This window comes from Papio anubis, chromosome X (assembly GCF_008728515.1).
Source record: "Papio anubis isolate 15944 chromosome X, Panubis1.0, whole genome shotgun sequence".
Lineage (NCBI taxonomy): Eukaryota > Metazoa > Chordata > Mammalia > Primates > Cercopithecidae > Papio > Papio anubis.
The window spans coordinates 104120478-104144033 of NC_044996.1; the positions used below are offsets into that span (position 1 = coordinate 104120478).

General features: G+C 43.2%; 1 protein-coding gene and 1 pseudogene across 10 annotated transcripts in view; one reads left to right on the forward strand and one right to left on the reverse strand.

Annotated features, from left to right (window-relative positions):
- The window catches only part of DDX3X (DEAD-box helicase 3 X-linked), a 36169-nt gene extending 17529 nt beyond the window's left edge, over nucleotides 1-18640 (reverse strand). For 2 of the 9 annotated variants that reach the window (XR_002519444.2, XM_021932557.2), the window contains exons 1-15: nucleotides 17579-18640; nucleotides 14440-14497; nucleotides 12669-12716; nucleotides 9744-9876; nucleotides 8712-8870; nucleotides 8534-8633; nucleotides 8022-8157; nucleotides 7548-7633; nucleotides 7239-7337; nucleotides 6970-7130; nucleotides 6074-6218; nucleotides 5510-5654; nucleotides 4333-4514; nucleotides 4124-4241; nucleotides 3293-3432 (exon numbers count right to left, since the gene is read on the reverse strand). Coding sequence is in view for 8 of the 9 variants with exons in the window: in XM_021932557.2 (XP_021788249.1) it covers nucleotides 3293-3432; nucleotides 4124-4241; nucleotides 4333-4514; nucleotides 5510-5654; nucleotides 6074-6218; nucleotides 6970-7130; nucleotides 7239-7337; nucleotides 7548-7633; nucleotides 8022-8157; nucleotides 8534-8633; nucleotides 8712-8870; nucleotides 9744-9876; nucleotides 12669-12716; nucleotides 14440-14497; nucleotides 17579-17623 (1755 nt within the window). In the remaining variant the exon portion in view is untranslated. Of the gene's footprint in view, nucleotides 1-457; nucleotides 3106-3292; nucleotides 3433-3734; nucleotides 3889-4123; nucleotides 4242-4332; nucleotides 4515-5509; nucleotides 5655-6073; nucleotides 6219-6969; nucleotides 7131-7238; nucleotides 7338-7547; nucleotides 7634-8021; nucleotides 8158-8533; nucleotides 8634-8711; nucleotides 8871-9743; nucleotides 9877-12668; nucleotides 12717-14439; nucleotides 14498-17578 lie in introns of those variants that run through there. The other 7 variants (XM_009197420.3, XM_003917597.4, XM_021932559.2 and 4 more) reach the window with 7 other exon arrangements.
- Nucleotides 18641-21543: 2903 nt separating this feature from the next.
- LOC110742113 overlaps nucleotides 21544-23556 on the forward strand; it is a 7007-nt pseudogene continuing 4994 nt past the window's right edge. Inside the window, exon 1 of the transcript XR_004180602.1 lies at nucleotides 21544-21566. The product of XR_004180602.1 is annotated as an uncharacterized LOC110742113 (transcript). The remainder of the gene's footprint in view (nucleotides 21567-23556) is intronic.

A 23556-nucleotide genomic window follows, 5' to 3' on the forward strand; every position in this document is an offset into this window, starting at 1 on the left:
ACTTTAACTCCTGGGCTCCAGCAATCCTCCTGCCCCTCAGGTTCCGAGTAAGCTAGCACTCACCATAGGACCATGCCATCATCACACCTGGCCCAAATACATTCTTGATTCCCTCCCTAAGTACATACTTACCATTACTTGGACTACTGACACACTTGACTTTTATCCTGCTCATTCTTCCACTGTTCAACCATCCTTCATATCGGATACTTTGAAGAACGGTGAGACTCTCACCCATGTAAAATTTTTAGCAGTATAAGCCAATTTCTAGTACATGCTGTACATCAGTAAGGGCCTTTTAGATTTCCATCTATTACAAAAATTGTTTCACTGTATTTCAAGCTAACATCTTCATCTTTCATTGCAAATACTTATGTATCTTTCATTGCAAATACTTATCCAAGAGGCATCTCAAAAAACAGCACTGGATGACAACCAAAAAAATAACATTTTACAATTTTTCAGGCAAGAGCACTTTATTTTCACCTCTGAAAATAAACCACAATTGACAACAACAAAGGAGACTGTGCAGTTCAACTTTTTATTTTAATAAAATCAGAATATGCACAGCACATGCAGTGCTAGCATCTAAACTAATACAATAAGCAATTACTAAAGCTACAGTGACTTGAGGTTCAATCTTTACATTCAGCAAGTTTAAATCCTTACATGATTTTTGAAACCTTATTAACTGAAAATATTGCTTGCTGATAAAACTTGCTCAAATGCTACTGCTGAATGTACAAGTCACTGATTATGCCAATACAACAAAGATAACCACATGTTTGAGGATTGCAATGTGCCAGACATTCACTGAAAAAAAAACAAACAAAAAAAAACACACAACTAAACAAAATTCACACAACAAACATCTGAGATTCTGGACACTTCACATCAGTGTTTTGAAGTGTTTCATTAATATCTTAAGACAAGTGTATCAAAACCTTGGCATGATTTAATTTCAAGTCGCCAATTTTGTTTTTACTAACATCAGAAAGTTATGGCTACACTGCCAACGCCGGGTCTGCTTAATTTGACTTAAGAGTTTAATATGACTTAACATTAAAAGCTCACACTACCCCGAAATATATAATTTCACGCATACGGTGACATTCAACATTCAAGTGCCAGTGTTTTTGTACTGTCTTTTGGTCAAGTTTCTTTAAACTTTCAAAGAATCACTTTTAGGCTTACAAAAATAAATATTTGTCAAAATGTTCAATAAATATTACATAAAACTAGCAGCAAAAAGTATCTAGAAATCTGTCGTGTGCAAATAGTTTTCTTCTCAACTATCATTCCCATGGTCCCAAATAAATTTTAGAATCTAGTCCCATCCCCTTCCTAGACAAGCTGCGTTCAACAATCTCCAAGAGACAAAGTAAGATTGGAAGTTTAAGGACACGCACACAAGACATATATATAAAATTATCTGAATGTGCAATAAAAGAAGCACTTTGTAAAAAGTTATGGGCAAAATGTACAAGGGCCTAAACCTAGACTAATTGAAATAGCACCATAACAAATGACCTCAATACTGTCAAGTGCACCTACTTAATAAAAGTTTTAGAACAAGGCACAATACACTTGAAAATCTATTGCACTTTAGGAAATTTTTGCCGTCTTCCTATGCCACTGTAAAAAGATGGAGCGTTTTCATCACTGCATTCTGGCCACAAAATTAGCACAGAATTCAAAGTGGCAGAGGCATTTTAGTGGTGGACAATGCTCATCTTTGGCCAGATTTAGCATAAACAGACTATAAATACAATGGAAACCTATGCAACTAAAACTGACTAAAACTGCACTGTAGAGCAGAATTGACACCTTGTGCAGTTATGTACATATTTCCAACCTGTGTGATCTCAAAGATTTCAGTTTGTTACTCTTCTGGAGCCATTTTACAAAGTCTATAGTAAGCCAGTTTAACATCTCAACGCAGCTTGAACAGAGTAATGTGAATCGGCATTTAAAATAAAGCCTGCTGCATTTAATTCTTCCTGTTCATACCCTCTTGACCAAAAAACATCAACACTAGCATGCGTTATTAGACCAAAAATCATCCAAGGCCCTAATGAGGGCTGGTCATTGCTGTGGTCAGCCATTCTACCATTTCAATTTCATTTATGGCAGGCATTTAAAAAGTCTAAGTAGATGAATTCTCCTAAAAACCTATTTCAAGTTATCAGACCTTTAAACTTTCCCTGTAATAGTATGCCCACATTTGGCTAGCTCATTAATTAATGATCTGCCTAAACGTTGAAAGAGGAATTGCTGTATTTACTTGCATTAACTTTGAAAACAGTGCTTTGAATGTATGCATGTATTCATACATCACCTTATCATGACTGGAATGGCTTAAAGACTATCAGGTTCTAAATACCTATCCAGGATAGAGTGAGCAAATCAGAACTTTAACTTAATACAGTTTGCCACATTAGAAACTAATTCCATTAATATGCTTCAAGACCTATTTGTTGTTTGTTTTCCCCCAATCTGCAAGTATCAAAAAGCCCTAATGCAGGCTACCGCATAAGTTTTTCCTTATATTATTTATGGATGAATCGATGATTCCTGTTAAGTTGTATCACACCTGTGTGCCAAGGTTTGATTTTAGCCCAAGTTCAGTAAATTTATTTTGTCAAAACAATTGATATCTTGAGCATTACTGAGCCAACAGGACATCAAAATAAAAAGTTGTCTAAAGTTAAAGGCACAGTACATTAACAAACAAATGATCCTCAGTCACAAAATTATAAATGCAGTTTGGGATGGGGGTAGGCGGGAGGGGAGTTAATCCAAACTACAGCAATGAAGTCTTCAAACCACCTTCTGAACAGGGCTGCTGATTGTTACTTTCATTTCTTCTTGTGACCTTGAGCTCCCTTAAAAAAAAAATTTCAGTGGAGAATCACAGCTGGTAATGTACTGCGAGTTCTTGAAGCTACACAAGGTATAGTCTGGCTAAGTTACATGTGGTTTCCATATTAGCTTGTTTGGCAGGGTGACCTACTGCAAAGCAGGCTCAGTTACCCCACCAGTCAACCCCCTGGGAGTTATAATTTCCTCCATATCCATCACTGTTGTAAAAGCCTCCATAGCCACCTAATGAGAGATTTAAAAGAGAGATAAATTAATGAAGTTATCCATCATTAAATACAATCCTTCCCTTAAGTACTTTGCCATCAAGTTTCTATAGTGCTGATCTTAAATGGTTTAATTAGACTTTGAAAAAGATGACTAAACGGAAAAAAACCCTTCCCAAAGCTATGAAGTTACAGATTAACACTACCTCCACCGAATCCTCTGCTGCTACCGTGGCCACCTCCGCCACTGCGGCTGCTGCTTGCACGGCTGCTGCTGAAGCTGGAACTGCTGGCACCACTACTTTGTCGGTAGTCTCTGGCACCAAACCCTCCACTAAATCTGCTACTATAAGAAAAAATTTATGTTGGTTCACATGAAGATGAAATTCCACTGAAGTAACCTAACTCTTACATACTTCCCAATGACCAATTTCTATTTTTCCATTCAAACAATTCCCCATCCAGCCATATTTTCCCCAACATTAGAATGGAGTGTCATCCATTCTAATACAACCCCTTACCAAAGAATCTAGAAAGCCTAAGATAATTCAGCTTTTTAAATACTGTGAAGTTAACGCTGGACATTATGCATGCAGAGGAAACACTAGAAACTGTAAGTGAACACCTATTACACCATATATACCTCACCTCTTAGAACGTCCACGACTGCTACCCTTGTAGTGGTGTTCATAAGCCATGTTTTCTAACCAAGATGGCACTTCTTGTTTAGCTTCAACAAGAAGATCCAACAAATCCTTAGTAATATTTATGTTCCTCTCGTTAAAGAATGAGGTTGCCAGGCCTAAAAGAGTCCCCAAAAAACTATATAAACAAACGTCTTCCACAAAGTAACTTGCTACCCTTCTTACTTTCCTATGCAGAAATATTTAAAATATTACAATCTATTATTTAAACAAGTGCTTTGAGCAAAATCTTTGTCACTTTCATTGTTAAAAATGTATTTTAGATCCTAGCAAGTTCTTTGCTGCACGCATCACAGCTAAAAACATGAAATCATCAAGTAATCAAATACTTACCAAGGTTTCCTACACGTCCTGTACGACCAATGCGATGTACGTATTCTTCAATATCACTTGGCAAGTCAAAATTGATAACATGTTTCACATTTGAAATGTCCAGTCCTCTTGCTGCTACCTGGAAAATAACTTATATGAGATATGGCCCACTTAAAAGAAAAATACTTGAACATGCTCAACTTGAATCAAAGAAAGATGTTTATACATACTGCTGTAGCCACTAGAATTGGGCTTTTTCCTGAGCGGAACTGGTGAAGGGCCTCTTCCCTATCCCTCTGAGAACGGTCTCCATGGATACTGGTACATGCGTATCCTTCATGGTATAAGAAATCCTCCAGAGAATCTGCACCCTTTTTGGTCTCCACAAACACTAAAGTCAGTGAATCCTTGCCTGTCGTTGAAAAATTATAGGTTTTTGTCACTAATATGGCTTAGTTCTCTTTGCACTTATGTATGCACAATTTTCATGTGTCAATTAAAATACATACATATCTTCTTAAAAATGGGCTTTTAACAGCATGTTTTGAATTGAGGAGGAAAAGTAATAAAGGTAATCCAAATACATTTAAGAGATGGGGGTCTCACTATATTGCCCAGGCTGGGAGTAAACTGGCCATTCACAGGTGCAATCATGGCATACTACAGCCTCAGCCTGCCAAGTAGCTGGGACTACATGCACGTACCACTGCACCCAGCCCAAATGGATCACCACCAGAGCAATGAAAATTATTCATAATTTTAGATGGGTGCAGTGGTACGTGCCTGTAGGCCCAGCTACTCTGGAGGCTGAGGCAGGAGGATTGTCTAAGTCTACGAGTTCTGGGCTGTAGTGTACTATGCCTATCAGGTGTCCACACTAAGTTTGGGATCAACATGATAACCTCCCGGAAGCAAGGGAGCACCAGGTTGTCTAAGGAGGGGTGAACCAGCCCAGGTCAGAAACAGAGCAGGTCAAATACTCCCATGCTGATCAGTAATGGGATCGCGCCTGTGAATAACCCCTGCACTCCAGCCTGGGCAACACAGAGAAACCCCCATCTCTAAAAAAAATAAAAAATTCATAATGCTGGCCGGGCGCGGTGGCTCACGAGGCCTGTAATCCCAGCACTTTGGGAGCCCGAGACGGGCAGATCACGAGGTCAGGAGATCGAGACCATCCTGGCTAACATGGTGAAACCCCGTCTCTACTAAAAATACAAAAAATTAGCCGGATGCAGTAGCGGGCGCCTGTAGTCCCAGCTACATGGGAGCATGGGAGGCTGAAGCAGGAGAATGGCGTGAACCCAGGAGGCGGAGCTTGCAGTGAGCCACGACTGCACCACTGCACTCCAGCCTGGGCAACAGAGCGAGACTCTGTCTCAAAAGAAAAAAAAAAAATCATGTTACCTGTTGCATTTAGGAGGTCAAGCAGAAATGACCGTTTGTCTGATTCTTCCACCCAAACTACTTTCTGTGTGATGTTTTCAGAGGTAGAGCCAACTCTTCCTACAGCCAAGAAGATATATTCATCTAAGAAATCACGAGCCAGCATCTGAAAAAAAAAATTTTTTTATTACCTGAGATAAACAAATTTCTAAATAAATAAAATTTGCGGGGCCAGGCGCGGTGGCTCAAGCCTGTAATCCCAGCACTTTGGGAGGCCGAGACAGGCAGATCACGAGGTCAGGAGATCGAGACCATCCTGGCTAACACGGTGAAACCGTCTCTACTGACAAAAAAAAAAAAAAAAAAAAAAAAAAAAAAACACAACTAGCCGGGCACGGTGGCGGGCACCTGTAGTCCCAGCTACCTGGAGGCTGAGGCAGAAGAATGGCGTAAACCCAGGAGGCGGAGCTTGCAGTGAGCTGAGATCCGGCCACTGCACTCCTGGGCGACAGAGCGAGACTCCGTCTCAAAAAAATAAATAAAATAAATAAATAAAAAAATAAAATTTGCAACATCCAACAGTACCTGTATTTCCTTAGGAAAAGTAGCACTAAACATCATAGTGTGGCGGACACCCTTTGGAGGCATAGTATCTTGTTCAACTATTCTACGAATCTGAGGCTCAAACCCCATATCCAACATCCGATCAGCTTCATCTAACACCAAGTATCTGTCATGTCATGAAAAAAAAAAAACAAACCTGAGTTTAGAATGAGAAGAAATCAAGATGGTTTTAGTATGGCTGTTAGTATAATTGCAATTGTGTAAGTTATTACAATTATATATTCATTAAGGTGGTGCCTCACACTGCGTAATTTTACAGACCCAGCACAGGATCCTTGCCACTACATAAGTCATTCAAGATTACACAGCCAAATTAGCCCATCCTAGTTGACTGTCCCACGAGCTGATCATTCTAAGCCTCCACCAAGATGTTACTACTGATTTTTCAACATTAAAATTACCATGAACAAGATTTTTGTAAAAGTTAGATGTCTGAAATACATCACTTCTCAATCTTAAAATTTAGACAATGTTGCCACCACCACAAACCTAATGGCCAGTAACTTTAATACTGCATCCCATACATTTAAAAATTAACATACCCAAGCGCCGATGGCTCATGCCTGTAATCCCAGCACTTTGGGAGGCCAAGGCAGGTGGATCACCTGAGGTTGGGAGTTCGTGACCAGCCTGACCAACACGGAGAAACCCCATCTCTACTAAAAATACAAAAATTAGCTGGGCGTAGTGGCACATGCCTGTAATCCCAGCTACTTGGGAGGCTGAGGCAGGAGAGCCACTTGAACCCCCCGGGAGGTGAGGTTGCAGTGAGCCGAGATCGTGCCATGGCACTCCAGCCTGGGCAACAAGAGTGAAACTCCACCAAAAACAAAACAAAACAAAACAAAAAAACATACTTGCAAAAGTCTAATCCAATCTTTCCTCTTTCCATCATATCCACTAGACGTCCTGGAGTGGCTACTAACAAATGGCATCCACGTTCCAAGTCTCGAATCTGCTGACCAATATCGGCACCACCATAAACCACGCAAGGACGAACTCTAGATCGGTATGAAAACTGTAAGCAAAAAAAGTTATGAACTTCAAGATCAAAATTTTTACATATTCATAAAACATTTAATTAGAATCAATGAAAAAGCTAATAATCACTGGAACTCATACTTACTTTTCTGGCTTCCTCGTAGATCTGTACTGCCAACTCTCTCGTTGGTGCTAATACCAAGGAGATTGGGTACTGTTTGCGGCGCCCATACCTTCCATTTTCCTAAGAAATAAATCAATTTTTAAGTTAACTCTACCTACCCTGTTTGAAAAGTTCATCACAACATAATTCCCTTTTGTAATTTATAGATTACAGATTACACTTGAAAACTGTTTTTCATTCGACTTAAGTCTTAGCATCATTTAGAAAGCCCTCTCAATGGCCCCCTACAAAGTTCTACAATAATTTCCCATTTTATAAAGAAACATCTACCTTCATGGCCCTCAAAGCCTCGCCTGGACCATCTGAATAAATCTGACTCAAGATGGGCAGGAGAAATGCTGCAGTTTTTCCAGACCCTGTTCAAAAACAAACAAATCCTGCTCATTAATTTTAAACAGACATTGGTAGATGACAGTGTTTTTTAACTGCCCTATTACTAGTAATTAGTACTTTTAGCTTATGATTAAGTTTTCCAAAAAGTGGCTTCTTTGGTCCATCTCTAAGAGGAGTCAGCAAACTGAGACGACTATTTTTGTAAATAAAGCCTGCTATTTTTATAAATAAAGCTCTTACGGAATACAGCCATACCCAATAATTTATGTATCATCTATGGCTTCTCTCACAGTCCAATAGCAGCGCTGCGTAGCTGCAAAACTGCATGGCCCATAAAAAACAAAATATTTTATTGTCTAGTCCTTTACAGAAAAAATATGATAATGTTTTACTCTTATGAGCTGAGCTTACCTGTTTGGGCACAAGCCATCAAGTCTCTTTTCTCTTTGATAATAGGAATAGCATGCTTCTGCACTGGAGTTGGGCGAGTATAACGAGTAAGCTCAATGTTTCCCATGATAATTTCTCCCATCTCAACATCACTGAACTGTGAAAAAATTCAATGGGGTTAGAAATGCTATCTAAAGCTATTTCTGTTTTATACTAATAATGGAAACAACCAACAGCTGATTTGTAACTCAGCTTATAGTTTAAGAAAATTACCATATTATACTTTTGAGAAAAAACAACCCCCAGGCTTACTGCACATTGGAGAAGACTTTGGGTTGTTCCTATGTTTGACCCATTTTCTATTTTAGGTAATAAATTATTCTTAATGGTGACACTGAACTCAACTTCTCCTTTTCCACAAATCTATGAAGCTGCTGGTCTACATGACTTTATGAAGCTCACCTCACATTCTAATGTACCATGAAAACATTTACACCTCCCTGTGTCTTGAAAAGTCAAGTAAAAATACTTACACTTTCAATATGTGGAGGACAGTTGTTGCCTGTTGCCTCAACTGGAATGTCATCATATTTCTCAAAATTAATCCCAGTGTTGCCTCCAGAAAAGAGTTCCCTCAAATCAAAAGATGGGTAAGTTCATTTGTTATACTATAATGCTTCATCACAAGTAACATACACTTCAAAAACTTACTGTTCCAAGCGTTCACTTGGTGGGAGTGGTTTTGACCAATCATCTTCATCTGATTTGTCACACCAGCGACTGTTTCCACCACGTTCAAATTTGCCAAAGCCACTTCTGTCACCACGGCTGCCAATGCCGTCATAATCACTCCGTCCACGATCATCAAACCTGAACAGCACAAGCAATTAATCAGAATCGTATCATTTAACCATTATCAGATTCTTATCCCTACTCTAGAACTGTATCTGGAGACTTAAGTTATGGCTAACTATAAGGATGTCAACAATCCAATTCTGAGTTATTTGACAAGGCTCTCTAACCAGCATCATTTACATAACCTCATTTTCTAAAATCAGTAATCTTTGTATTTCTATAAAGTCGTATAGCCTAAAAAGCCTCGCAGATGACAAAATTAAGAATAAAGATTTTACTTGAAACTGGCAAACAGCTCACAACCTTCATTTAAAGTGCTCATCCAAATATATTTAATGGTAGGGAAAAGAAGAAAATAGCACACCAAATACCAATTGTCCTAGTTATAATAGGATGTCACTTAAAGGACAATTCACCTGTGTGACTTTGGATAAAAGGTAGAAAATAATCCTTACCTGAACTAAGATGTTATTAGAGTTTTAGGCCTGTTTGCGAAAAATCAGGACACAGGACTAACAACAGCTATTAGGCACATGGGGTCAGTTCACCATACTTGTGTAACCAAAAATACAAGGTATTTAGAAATTGTTATAGAGTCCACAAAAATCCCAACCAAATTAGGCCATTCACTAGAGGAACTTACTCTTTTAAGTGGAACATATAAAACTCGAGAAATAGAATAACTCATTTCATTATGCCAATGAACATATTCCTATTTTCATCTAATTTCTAACTAAGAGGTTCAATTTAGTAAAAACCTCTTACAGCTAAGAAAATACAATGACTAAACAGACATAATGCTTGACATCCAAATGGGTGGTCAGGATAAGGACTTACTAAACTGTTATTACACATACACATAAGGTGGTAAGACAAGAAATCACTTACCTTCCCCTTGATCCACTTCCACGATCACTGAAGAAGCTAGACTTCCCTCTTGAATCACTACGAGATCCAAAACTGCTATACGCATCCTTATCTTTGCTAGAACTCCACCCTGAACTGTCTTTGTCGTAGAAACCTTCGATTAAAAGAGCACAAATCCATTTTATTATTAATTAGAAATAGGAACCATGTTAAGGTATTATCAATCTTTCTGAATTTGAAGGCCTCCACTGACTATCTTATCTCTGTGGGCTCGAGGTTCAATCTCAAGATATTCCTACCATGGCCCTATAAGACAACCAAGATTTACAGCTGGTTTACACCAGGACAAAGTTTTTAATTCTCCCCACCAGAAAATATTGTCCACTGGCCAGGAACGGTGGCTCACGCCTGTAATCCCAGCACTTTGGGAGGCCAAGGCGGGCAGGTCACTTGAGGTCAGGAGTTCGAGACTAGCCTGACCAACGTGGAGAAATCCCGTCTCTCTAAAAATACAAAATTAGCCGGGCGTGGTGGCACATGTCTGCAATCCCAGCCACTCAGGAGGATGAGGTAGGAGAATCACTTGAACCTGGGAGGCGGAGGTTGCAGTGAGCCAAGGTCGCGCCATTGCACTCCCGCGCCATTGCACTCCAGCACGGGAAACGAGTGAAACTCTTGTCTCAAAAAAAAAAAAAAAAAAAAAAATTTTACTGTACACTAAATCAAGCAATCTGACTTGTTTTTGAATGAATACTACCTCTAAGTGGTCAACAGCTTTGCCTATAACACATTGATTATGATACTGTTGTATGATCATCACAATTTAATTTCCATTCATTTTATAGGTGTGAATGAGTTTACTAGGAAACAGTTACTATTGTTTCCATGTTTCTTGGAGGTGGTATTCATTTAGAACATTCTTAGACTGTCAGATTACTTGGTTTAATACAATATTTTTCAGTTTCAATAGTATAAAGCACAAGAATACTACTGTCAAATGGTACTATTATTTTAGTGGTTCGTCTACTATAAGCTTGATGACAATCAGGAATACCTGGGAAAAAGAAAAACCCTCATCACTATATATTCTCAGTATAGACAAGGTTCCTGGGTACAGCTATAAATATCCAAGTAAGTGGATGACAAACATGTAAATTAGCCCAAAGACAGAGAGAGGGTTTAAACACAAGTAGAATGTTTAGCTTCAGCAACACCTTATTAGTCAGAAACAGCTTCTGAATTCAGTTACTTTCCTTCTGCCTTCTACCTCCTACTGTTAGGCCAGTCAGGTGACCAACAGCCTTTGCTAGCAAGAAATAGTTGAGTTAGAGTGCCAGATCTCTTCCAGCTCTAAAACCTCTATGATACTGCCATATACATGAGGGTCAATTCTAGCTAGTATACTCAGAATACTGAGAACATCCATGATGATAAAGACAAATTCCACAGCAACCTCCCCTTAAAAAGAATATAATGCCAGCCAGGCACGGGGGCTCACGCCTGTAATCCCAGCACTTTGGGAGGCTGAGGCGGGCGGATCACTTGAGATCAGGAGTTCCACACAAGCTTGGGCAACAAGGCAAAACCCCTAAATACTAAAATACACAAAAACTAGCCAGGCGTGGTGGCGCATGCCTGTGATCCCAGCTACTTGGGAGGCTGAGGCAGGAGAATCACTTGAATCCAGGAGGTGGAGGTTGCAGTGAGGCTCTGCACTCCAGCCTGGGCAACAGAGCGAGGCTCTGTCTCAAAAATAAAAAAATAAAAGGCCGGGCGCGGTGGCTCAAGCCTGTAATCCCAGCACTTTGGGAGGCCGAGACGGGCGGATCACGAGGTCAGGAGATCGATACCATCCTGGCTGACACGGTGAAACCCCGTCTCTACTAAAAAATACAAAAACTTAGCCGGGCGAAGTGGCGGGCGCCTGTAGTCCCAGCTACTCAGGAGGCTGAGGCAGGAGAATGCCGCAAACCCGGGAGGTGGAGCTTGCAGTGAGCTGAGATCCGGCCACTGCACTCCAGCCTGGGCAACAGAGCAAGACTCCGTCTCAAAAAAAAAAAATAAAATAAAATAAAATAAAAAATAAAAAATAAAAAAATAAAAATAAAAAAAGAATATAATGCCAAAGTGATCTTCCCATAGAAGTAATACAGATTTTATATACATGTATCGCTAGGACAGTGAAGGTAACACAGACTACATATGGAGAGGAACAGCAGCAAACCATGTGCTCCCCTGTGGACTCTCCACTCTTCCTATCTGCCTTCTTTATACAGTATCTTCCCTCCTCCTTATCTTTAGTTTTCCTGACTTTCCCTTTTCCTCCAAATTTTGAATGGTCTAATTTTACAGAATATAAAGCACCCGAACAGCTGTCTCATAATATGAAACATACACTAGCTGTTATCTATCGCTACATTACAATCGCAATGGGAAAGACGCCAGATAGTGTAATACATTTTGGACAAAACCCTTCAACAGCAGCAAGGCAAGGAGATGAAACCAGAGAATCACTCCCAACGCTCTAACTTGTTAACTATTCTATGATAAGCCCATCTTCATTTCTGGCAACTGTGCCAAGACAGAAATAACCAGGTTGTTATCATTATGCAGCTTGGTTGACACAGTAGGGGCACCCACCTCTTCCAAACTAAAACCATGCTGTGAATGATTACAAACAGATTCAGCACAAGACTAACGAAACTGTACAAAACCATGCCCTTGGCGTCAGAACAGTTTGACACAGGAATGCTGAATTTCCCACTGTGTAACATTAGATGAGTTTTTCCAACGTTATTAAGCTCTAATATTTGAACCAAGGCTGACAGAAGCATAAAAGAACACTATGTTTAGACTTCCCCCAAATGCCTCATTTTCCATAAGGCTTTGACTAACTTCTAAAGGAGGCAAAAAAATAGACCAACGAAGTTACTTGTGGGGACCTACCTTTAGTAGCTTCTCGGTTCCTTAAATGAGGAGGAATATAGCGCCCTTCTAAAAAAAAATACATATATATATAATTAAATGCCAAAAAACCTTCCATTTAAATTTCTGTTACTAAAAAATGATTCCGGGAAATTAGAATCTCCAGCCTTCCAATCTGATTACTTACCTGGACATTGAGAGAGGAGAAAAAAAGAATCTAATTTTAAATGGGTTATTGCTTCATAAGGAGAACTCTGAAAGGAGTTTGATTTAAAAAAAAAAAAAAAAAAAAAAAGCTGATTTGGAACCTAATAGTTGAAATCCACAAATTGAGCACATTTAGCCACTAGTCGTCATTTACTGTGACTTTTTTTAAAGGCCTGCTAGATTTAAGAGAACTGTCATAAAAACTAAGAGGATCACTTACAGCATTAAGTATTACTGTAACAATTTAAGATTACTCATGTAATAAATCTCACAATCTTTTGTTTCTATGCCAGTAAGTTGCAAAACATACAATAAACATATAAGGAAAAGCTGCAAAGGGGAGTTAATTTCAAGGAATTGCAGGTTTTAATTTGGGGCTTGCTGAGTTTAAGTTGACGGCTGCTCTGTACGCAGGCAGGAATACAGCCTAAACTATGGATAAGCAAAAAAAAGCACATAATATAAACCCAAATAAAATCAATTTGCTTTATAACTAGTAAACACGTCATTTAACTTTCTTTTTCTGGACTGAATTAAACGTTTTTAAAAATCTCCATTAGGACAATCAGTTCCTAAAAGATTCTTAGCATGACAAATAAGGTGAAAGTTAAAGCAAACACCAATTTTGTGCCCAGTGAGCCTGTTCTTGCCTAAAAATGAGGACACATCACAGTCCATACCCACTTGTTTTAATAAGTAAAAAGAGATCTGAGCTAAACATAAGGGTCTATTGCCTTATTACGTTATAATAAACCAGTAAGATCCCCTATCTTAACACTAACCTCTAACAAGTCTCTAAACAACCCCCCTTAAAAGAAAAAAAGCAACTTTTCTAATGCCTTTTTAAAAGAAATGACACATTTGAAAATCTAACCTAACCACCAATCCAAAATTCAGTATAGTCTTCTGTTCTTCAGGAGAAAGGAGCAGCTATAACCGATGAATATAGTCAGTTAACAGGGACACATCCCCATCACCTCTAAACTGGGCTCAGGATTTATAATGGACGAAAACTCTTCTAGCGATAATATGATATAATAAGGTTCCTTTCAATGGTTAACTGCTTTTACTCAAGAGAGCCAGCTAGAAAGGCAACGACGACGCTCTCCAGGCGCGGTGGCTCATGCCTGTAATCCCAGCACTTTGGGAGGCCAAGGCAGGCAGATCACCTGAGGTAGGGAGTTCGAGACCAGCCTGACCAACATGGAGAAACCCCATCTCTACTAAAAATACAAAATAAGCCAGGTGTGGTGGTGCATGCCTGTAATCTCAGCTACTCGGGAGGCTGAGGCAGGAGAATCGCTTGAACCCGGAGGCAGAGACTGCAGTGAGCCGAGATCACACCACTGCACTTCAACCTGGGCAACAAGAGCGAAGCTCCATCTCAAAAAAAAAAAAAAAAAAAAAAAGGCAACAATGCTTTAGATTGATCACTAGGTACTACATAACCCTGTAACACAAAGACTACATAATTCTTTAACCAGTAAAAATTGAAAGGCAAATTTCTTAAATCTTAAATAAGCCCAATGAAATCTTAAGACATTAAGCTCTAATATTCAATAAATCCGTAAGACGTTTTACTTACTGCTGGCTGTACTTCCTCCACTCTGATTATCTGAAGAGTTCAGGTCTAGGCCAGCAAACTAGAAGAGAGTGAGATGGTTAGCACCCCATGTGCTCAAATACTGTATTAAGAGAAAACTAGTCCCGCCCTCTAGCATTTGCTAGCACTGCATTCAAGTAGTTGGCCAGTCCACCTCACAGGGCTGATACCAACTCTTAATGAGAAAGTGACGAAGAATGCTTTCAAGTCTGTAACGCTCTAGGCAAATGCAAAATATTACTATTGTGTATACTACAGAAGGCGGTACACCAAGATGCTTGTGCTATTCAGTAGAAACTGTCCAAATTTCATTCATTCATTCAAAACGAATTTTCACTGCAACATGTTCCATAGCACAGGCTCCCTAATCACCAAACTAAAGCTTACACTGAACCTCAAAATTATTCTTCAATGTCAAATAGATAAGGGATTCGTTTTAGTGCCAGTCATAAACATTTCCAACGCCAACTTTCTGTAGTACCTGGTATTTTAAACCTAAAAAGCACACCTGAAAAATGTCAGGACAAATTTTGAATTGGCCGTTCTTTAGTTCCTTCATCCCCAAATATTGCCCACGTATTTTTAGTCGGGTAGTACTCTTAAGAACAACAAAAAAAAGCAATACACCAACCACTTACACAAAACACTATGTTAAGCACAACTCTGAAGTAGTTTGACTGTTAATTCGTTTGTTTGTTTTTTTTGAGACAGAGTCTCCCTCTGTCACCCAGGCTGGAATTCAGTGGTGTGATCTCGGCTCACTGCAATCTCCGCCTCCCCGAGTAGCTGGTATTACAGGGGTGCGCCACCACGCTAGGCTTTTTGTATTTTTAGTAGAGACGGGGTTTCGCCATGTTGGCCAGGCTGGCCTCCTGACCTCAGGTCAGGTGATCCACCTGCCTTGGCCTCCCAAAGCGCTGGGATTACAAGCATGAGCCCGGCTTGAAGTAGTTACTTGTTTATTACCCCATTGTAACAGAAGTTCAAAAATGACTTTGAATAAATGGTACAACTGGCATTCAATGCTCTTAGGGAGTAGGACGTTTTAGTGCCTTTCATCTATATTTCTACCCATCTCCCTTACACTGGTATCTCAAAAGCCTCAACATTCTTGAAAAGGGTTATATGCTACCTTCGTAACGTTGTATAACTAACCAGGAACTACTCACAAGTAGTTGGTGGAAAAAACTGTACATGCAAAGTGTTTCATTTTTCTCAAAAAAGCCACAAAAGACCAAGTTACACAGTACCGTTGCCAACCTGTTTGCAAAAGATACACTATATACCATGTTTATAAATCTTCTGTTTAAAGCTCAGTATGATACTGCCAAACTGCACGCATCATCAATGGAGTCACTGAAAACTGGAAGCAGATGCTGAGTGTAAGACTTCAGGCACCTAATTTCCAGAATTTCTATGAGAAAAAACACCACCGCGCTTTCTCTTGCTACCGTTAATACTTTAAAGCACGGCAGAACCACAAACTTTCCTTTTGCACTTGTTATAGTACAATTTTGCTTTTTAAATAAGGTTCACTGCTGCCTAGAATCCTTAAAAGGACACTGTAGCTAAATGGAAAATGGTAAAACTGGGAATACTCTGTGCTGCTGGTAGATTGTTAAAATGTCTGTGTTCAATTCAACATATGAAGTGTCAACAATTAGAGGATTTAATATAATTGGTTCATTAACAGGGAGAAAATGCTCCCAAAGGAACAGATCAATTCCTAAAAAATATTACATATGACTACATTAAAATATGTATTCAATTAATTTGTGCCACTAAACTTAGTCCCAGGATTATTCCGGAGTTTGTGAAATCAACTCCTAATCAGAATTGTATTTAAAGGCTCCGCATAACCCACACAAGAGCTTATCTGAAACGTGGTGCCACTGTTGCGGCGGGATGCAGTCTTCCTGCCACCAAAGCCCAAAACCTTCTCTCAGATCACACGTCCTCCTCTCCTCTGCCCCTAAATCCTTAGAAGAGGGGATTCTGTCTAAAAGACTGGGGGGGGGGGGGCCTCGGACCCATCGCGAGATTCTACTCCACAGGCAGCAACAAGTCAACAACAAAACTGTTTACTTCCCCCAAAAGCCGGGTGTTTTTCCAATGGCGGATTCCTGGATCAAAGTCACTAACATGAAGACACTCCCACAACCCGCGATGACCCCTCCACTCCAGAAAAACGCGGGGCTCCCGGCTAACTCGCCACACAGGGACAACCTGGGCCAAGCAAGGAGGAGAAAGGGCCTCGCTGGCTAACCTCCCCGCCGCGTCTAACCTCTATCTCCAGAGCCCAGCGGCCCATTCCTGCCTCCCCTCCCCGCCCCCACTCCTCCCCAATCTTCTGCGTCACAAAACTTTCCACTCCGGAAACGCAGCCTCCCCGGCCGCGGCGCCGGGCCTGCGGACCCTGCGGAACCTGGGCTGAAGCGAAAAGGCCTGCGGAAGGAACCCGGGAAAAACAAGACGCCCATTCCATCCTCCTTTCCAGGCCCTCGCCCGCCCGGGACCCGCCGTCTCCCGGGAGTGAGCCACAGCGCCTCCCAGTACCACACAAAAGAGACCGCCGCCATTACCCCAAGCGAAGGCCACCCCCTCCCCGCCGCGCCGCCCCCTCCCACATTCCTGGGCCGCGTTCCACCACTTGCTCGCAGGCACGCAAACACCGGATGCCGCCGGGTCCTCCAGACGGGAATCCAGGCTGCGCCAGCCGTGAAGGCCGAAACCCTCCAGGCCAAAAGGGTCTCCAGTCGCGTCCCGCCGCGCTGCGCACTCCCGCAAACCACCCCCCGGTCACTAATCAGTCGGGGTTCGCGCATGCGCGTCCCCGCGAGAGCGCGCGCACTCCCTCCCCCCTCCGCCCGCCTGCGCACGCACACACAAAAGCCGCCATTGTGCTCGTCCCGGGGACAATACAGCGGGCCGAGACCGGGCCCGGGCGACAACCCCAACCAACGTTCCTGTCCCTCCATAGCCCCGGGGCACTCACACCCGCCAGCCCGGGGCACCCAGGAAATGAAAAGTAAGGGTCCCGGTTAGCGCTGCGCCATTAGCCAGGTTAGGTCAGAGGAGGGATTCACGCAGCAGCCAGCCCAGTGGGGTCCTTGCGGCTCACCTGCTGGTCCAGCCCGAGCGCATTTTCCACCGCCACATGACTCATCCCTGAAGAGTACCGAGAACTCGGAATCTTCCGCTGCTAAGCGAGTGTGTCTGTTCCACCGCGAAGGCCCTCTCACGGGAGAACTGCGGCTCTGGAGCGCACCGCGCGGCCACGGATCTAATATACCCGCTTGAAAGCCCGCTACGTCAGCACGTACAACGTGTGCCCTCCCTCTCACACTGCAATCCCCTGTCGCGGCGACTAATTCCCGGCTACTGCGCGCGCCCTCAGGTCTAACCTCACGGGATTTCCTACTTAGTCCCGTCGCCCCTAGCAGTCCTGTCTTGGAGCTTGGAGCGCCAAATGCTGTCCCAGTTCTCCCGAGCTACACTTTCCGTGCTCTCCGCTAAAACCGTAGTCTCAGCCTCGGAGGTCTCGAGATCTCGCGAGAACTTGCGTTTCCCGTTTACCACCAGCTAAAAGGCCTGGAAATGTTAACCTAGGCCTCTTCGCTCCCCTTTCCAACCCTATGCACTCAGCTTTAGTTTTTCGGGGTTTTTTTCTTGGGTTTTTTTTGTTTTTCTTTTTTTTTTTTTTTTTCCAACACTGGCCTTCACTCTTCTTCCTCTCTCAGTTCCCGGGCTTGGAGATGTGGTGGGATTTCTCCGGTCTAATCTGCCCTCGGTCTTCCGCGTGTAGCCTCCCCGAAGTCGGAGCTAGGCAGACAGTCCCGAAACCGAGAGGGCGGCAGGCCACGTGACCGCAGGTGTCGCGTGCGGTGGCCATTTTGTGAAGCAGGAAACGGTGGCTTGAATATAGAGTGCTCGGGACGGGCGGGGGGGGGCGGGGAAGAGGAGGAGAGAACAGAGGGAAGGGGAGGAGGGGGAGGAAAAAGAGGGGAGCAGAGGAAGGGGAAAGGAGGAGGGAGGAGGGCAGGATGGTGACGGGGCGGGAGTCGGGGGGAAATGGAGGGGAGCCGGCGGCGCGCTGGTGGCCCGACACCTCCTTGCGCTGTTGCCTAGGCAGCGGGGGCGCCGCCTAGAAACACACAATGGCCCCTCCCGGCCAACCCCCCGACGTGTGCGCGCGCGCCCCCCACCCCCCGCGGTGAGGGAACAATGAGACAGTCACGCGCTGATCCAGAGCCGCCGCTGGCGCGCCCTCCCGGGACCCCTGCCCTCTGCAGGAATGCGGGCTACATTTGCCCCTAGCTGCTTCTCGCTGGGCACCCAGCTGCTTAGGGCAGGTGAACACCGGCGTTGCGGGGAGCCTGCGGGTGGCGAACGGCTCTTCTAGGGCCCAAGGGTATCGGGAATGTTTGTAGTCGGTGCAACCTGGGCCTGCAAGAGGGGCTGCAGCGGGGTTACCGGCCTGGGCTCGGGGTGACCCTCAGGCCGCTGCGGTGTATGAGGAACGGGAGAAACCAGGTTTCTGCCGTCGGAGGAACCTCTTCCCGTGGCCCCCTCCCAGGCAGGACACCCCAAGTCCCGGCTTCGGTGCCGCAGGCCCTTAAATACAAGAAGATGTGTTTACTAGTGGATTCCCGGCTTTGAGCCGGCACACGCACATCGTGGTTTCCTACGACCGCTTTCCCCTCTCCCTTCTGACCCTCAGCCCGACGGAATTAAATAAAACGCAGTGGTTTCCACCACCCTCCAAAGGGTCTTCTGCTGCCAGGATTCAAATAGTTCGTGCTCATCACATAATTTACCATACACAAAACTTCTCTCCCCAATTTTTAAAATCGAAATGGAAATTCGAACAAGATAGGGAGAGAATATCACACTGTCGGGGGCAAGTGGTTTAACGGCTTTGGGTCTCAATTTCCTCATCTATAAAAGGAGTCTGCTACATTCCATAACCCTGTGAAAGACCCAACTCCTTTTCATAACTAGTATTTTCTAACGCCCCTTTTACCTATACTGAAATAACAAATCATAGGTAATACTATGTAAACCTACAAACACAATTTCAAAAAACATGACCTATTAACAAACGGAAGCAAAATGATTATAATAAAACAACGTATTATAATATGTTAATGCCGCTGCACAGCTACGCTAACTGGTGGGAAGATACCTGCCCAGTAGAGCCACAAATGCGAACTGGAAAGGTGTTTTGATTTCACAACTCGAGTTCCATGTACAGCATTGCTACTAGGAACCTCATTTTCCACAATGTTGAACTATTAATAATGTTTAAATAAAACAGTACAGTCTTCCTTCCGTTGAAATAGTAGTTGCATTTGTGGAAAATTCAGAATATATGGAAACTGGGCAAAGATACTTTGTGTTCATATGTAAAACAGTGTTAGTTCTAGGCTTAGATGATAATGAACTAGCTTTTCACCGACATCAGTGTCCAGTGGTTCAATTCTTCGCTCTATGGGAATGACCAGCATCACAGAACATCCTAGCATGCCTAGCTCCTGCCCACTAAATGCCAGTAGCCCTCGCCAGTCATTGTGACGACCAGAAATACACAGATTTCTACAATGCCCTTTGGAGAGTCACTAGGTTTAATGATATTAGGGTCCCTTCCTGCCCTGAGATTCGTGGATTCTCATGGAGTATTGGTGAAGGACCTCGGTTTTGTTTCAGTTTCGTTTTCCTATGAACCAGGGTAAACATGAGTCAGGTTCAAAAACTGTGAGTTCCGATAGCTCTTCAAAATGCATATAGCAACAATGGGATGCACTGACTACCCTGGTTCTGGGCTTTGTTTTACTTTTGAGTAGAGCCGAGTACAGGGTACCGCCATGGGAGTACCTAAAAGAATTAAAATATACAGCAGTTCCCTATTTTCAATTAACCCCTGCTCATAGGCATACTCAGTTCAAACCAACAGGGTATTTTGTTAATCAATATGTTATAATTGAAATATCCAATTGGAGAGGAAGCGGGAAAACATACAAAGCTTTGTCTTCAAACACATTCACTCTGAAAAAGAATGATGTGCACACTTGAGGCAGCTAAATAAATGAGCCAACTTTCACAGCACTCCGAATGACTTTTCCATTAAGCAACATTTGCATATTTTCTCCACATGGCAGTTATTTGCAAATTTTATTTGAAGTGACCTAAAAAGGGTTAGAAATGGCTGAAACCAGGAAAATTTTTTTTTGCACGCTCCCTTTCTTAATGTTTCCAGGCATTTTAAGTGCCCATATTGAAGCAAATGAACTTCCTGCAACACCGCCCCTTCTCCCGCCGCCCCACTTCCACCCCCATTCCTGGAGGTAGCGCAGTGAACCAGAGCCTAGGAATTGCAGCTCCTCTAACTAGCAGTTCAGCTCCCTGCTTACAGGCACCAGGCAACCGTGTTGACAGTGCCCCGGCTTCCTTATCTATAAAGTTGGAATACAAGTAGTCTCTGCCTCCAAGAGTGTTTGTGATTCAAGGGCTTGTGCATGAATTGAAAGTGCTTTGCGAGGCAGGGCGTGGTGGATAATGCCTGTAATCCCAGCACTTTGGGAGGCCTAGGCACGCGGGATCACTTGAGTCCACGAGTTCCGGCGTGGTGGCGCGCGCCTGTAATCCCAGCTACTCCGGAGGCTGAGGTGGGAGAATGGCTTGAGCCCAGGAGGTGGAGTTTGCAGTGAGCTGAGATTGCGCCACTGCACGCCAGCCTGGGCGACAGAGTGAAACCCGTCTCAAGAAAAAAAAAAAAAACGGGGGGTGGGGAGGAGAGGTAGTGTTTATTTATTTATTTATTTATTTATTTTTAGTGCTTTTCAGGAAGTAAGAGCTTGGTACCAAGTGGCTCTGGATCCACTTACACGTGTCTAGCTCCCATCCTCTCAACTCCCCTAGTAGAGTAAATTGCTCTGGGCACTGGACTCCCACCGTCTCCACTGTTCAAACCTCCATTGTAATTCCGTGTGGTACTGCAGCTGTGTGTGAGCCCACAAAGGACAGGAAGTTTGCCACACCTCTCTATGCAGAATGGAGACTGAGGTAGACTGAAATCACATTATCGCGATGCACATAAATAATGTGCCCAAGTAACCTCAAACCTGGGACAAAGATAATTAGACTATTCCGAAGCTAGAAGAAAAGGAGTTGTAGAAAGGATTCCAAGAGATAGGCACCCTAAAGCCTTTAGTGAATTTCATGATTGCCAGTCATTTTTCTGCAAGGTCCAGGGGAAGGGCCTCCTGGGTCCAGCTGATCCATACTCTTTTTTAGGGTGGATTTGGAATAAAGTTCAAAGACATGGACCTTCACTATAATAAGAAGGATAATTATATGTGTGGAGGTAAATGCAGTTCCCTACTTACTCTCTCTGGTTTGGTGGTTTTTTTTTTTTTTTTTTGAGATGAAGTCTTGCTCTGTCACCCAGGCTGGAGTGCCATGGCGCGATCTCGGCTCACCACAATCTCCGCCTCCTGGGTTCAAGCAATTCTCCTGCCTCAGCCTCCCGAGTAGCTGGGATTACAGGCATGTGCCACCAGGCCCGGCTAATTTTGTATTTCTAGTAGAGACCGGGTTTCTCCATGTTGGTCAGGCTGGTCTCAAACTCCTGACCTCAAGTGATCTGCCCGCCTCGGCCTCCCAAAGTGCTGGGATTACAGGCATGAGCCACCACACCTGGCCTTAGGCAATTATTATACTCCCAAACAGCAGATCCAGCATGGAATCTGCTTACTTTCCACAAAGAAGACAAGATCAAAAACAAAATTGTATCAAAGGGCATCTTTTCTACCACTAAAATTACTAAAAATATTTTCAAACAGCAAAGCTCAGTGCACTTCTGCCTTTGTTTATGCAAAGTGACCGAAGACTGAAGTCTTGGAAGTACAGTGAAGGGGGTTGGGTCATATGCCCTCAGGAGGCCAAGCTGCCTCTTAGGCAGTAGGAGCATTTTTAGCAGTCACTCTCTCAGGCCATGCAGAACTTAAAGCCTAGCCATACCTCCCAGATAGGGCTGCGGGCTGCATAGCAGTCCTGTGTTGGAATTATATATTCCACTTCAAACCAATTTACTCTCCCCTACACCTTCCTACTTACAGATTATTGCTGTTATTGTGCTACAGACCTTTCTTGATGTCTATTAGATTTAATCTTTTTTTTTTTTTTGAGATGGAGTTTCGCTCTTGTTGCCCAGGCTGGAATGCAATGGCATGATCTCGGCTCACTGCAACCTCTGCCTCCCAGGTTCAAGCAATTCTCCTGTCTCAGCCTCCCGACTAGCTGGGATTACAGGCATGTAATCCCACACCCGGCTAATTTTGTATTTTTTGTAGAGACGGGATTTCTCCATGTTGGTCAGGCTGGTCTCGAACTCCCGACCTCAGGTGATCCGCCTGCCTCAGCGGATCAAAGTGCTAGGATTATAGGCGTGAGCCACTGCGCCTAGCCTAGATTTAATCATTTTTAAAGCTTTTAAAACTTTTTCAAAGTTTTAACTTTGATTTATTTAATTTTTTTTTTTTTTTTTTTTAAGAGACAGGATCTCCATCTGCTGTCCAGGCTGGACTGTAGTGCACTTATAGCTCTCTGCAGCCTCAAACTCCTGAGCTAAAGTGATCCTCCAGCCTCAGCCTCCTAAAGTGCTAGGATTACAGGCATAGGCCACCACACTCAGCCCTTTAAAGACATCTTTTTTTTTTTTAAGACGGAGTCTCACTCTGTTGCCCAGGCTGGAGTGCGGTGGCGCAATCTCGGCTCACTGCAACCTCCGCCTCCCAGGTTCAAGCGATTCTCCTGCCTCGGCCTCTCGAGTAGCTGGGTCTACAGGCACATGCTACCACACCCAGCTAATTTTTTGTATTTTTTAGTAGAGACGGAGTTTCACTGTGTTAGCCAGGATGGTCTCGATCTCCTGACCTCCTGATCCACCCGCCTTGGCCTCCCAAAGTGCTGGGATTACAGGCATGAGCCACCGCGCCTGGCCCAAAGACATCTTGCATATAACTGTCCAACTCCTGTCCTCTCAAGAATACAAACTGATTGGCTGTGGCAGGCTCATGCCTGTAATCCCCAGCACTTGGG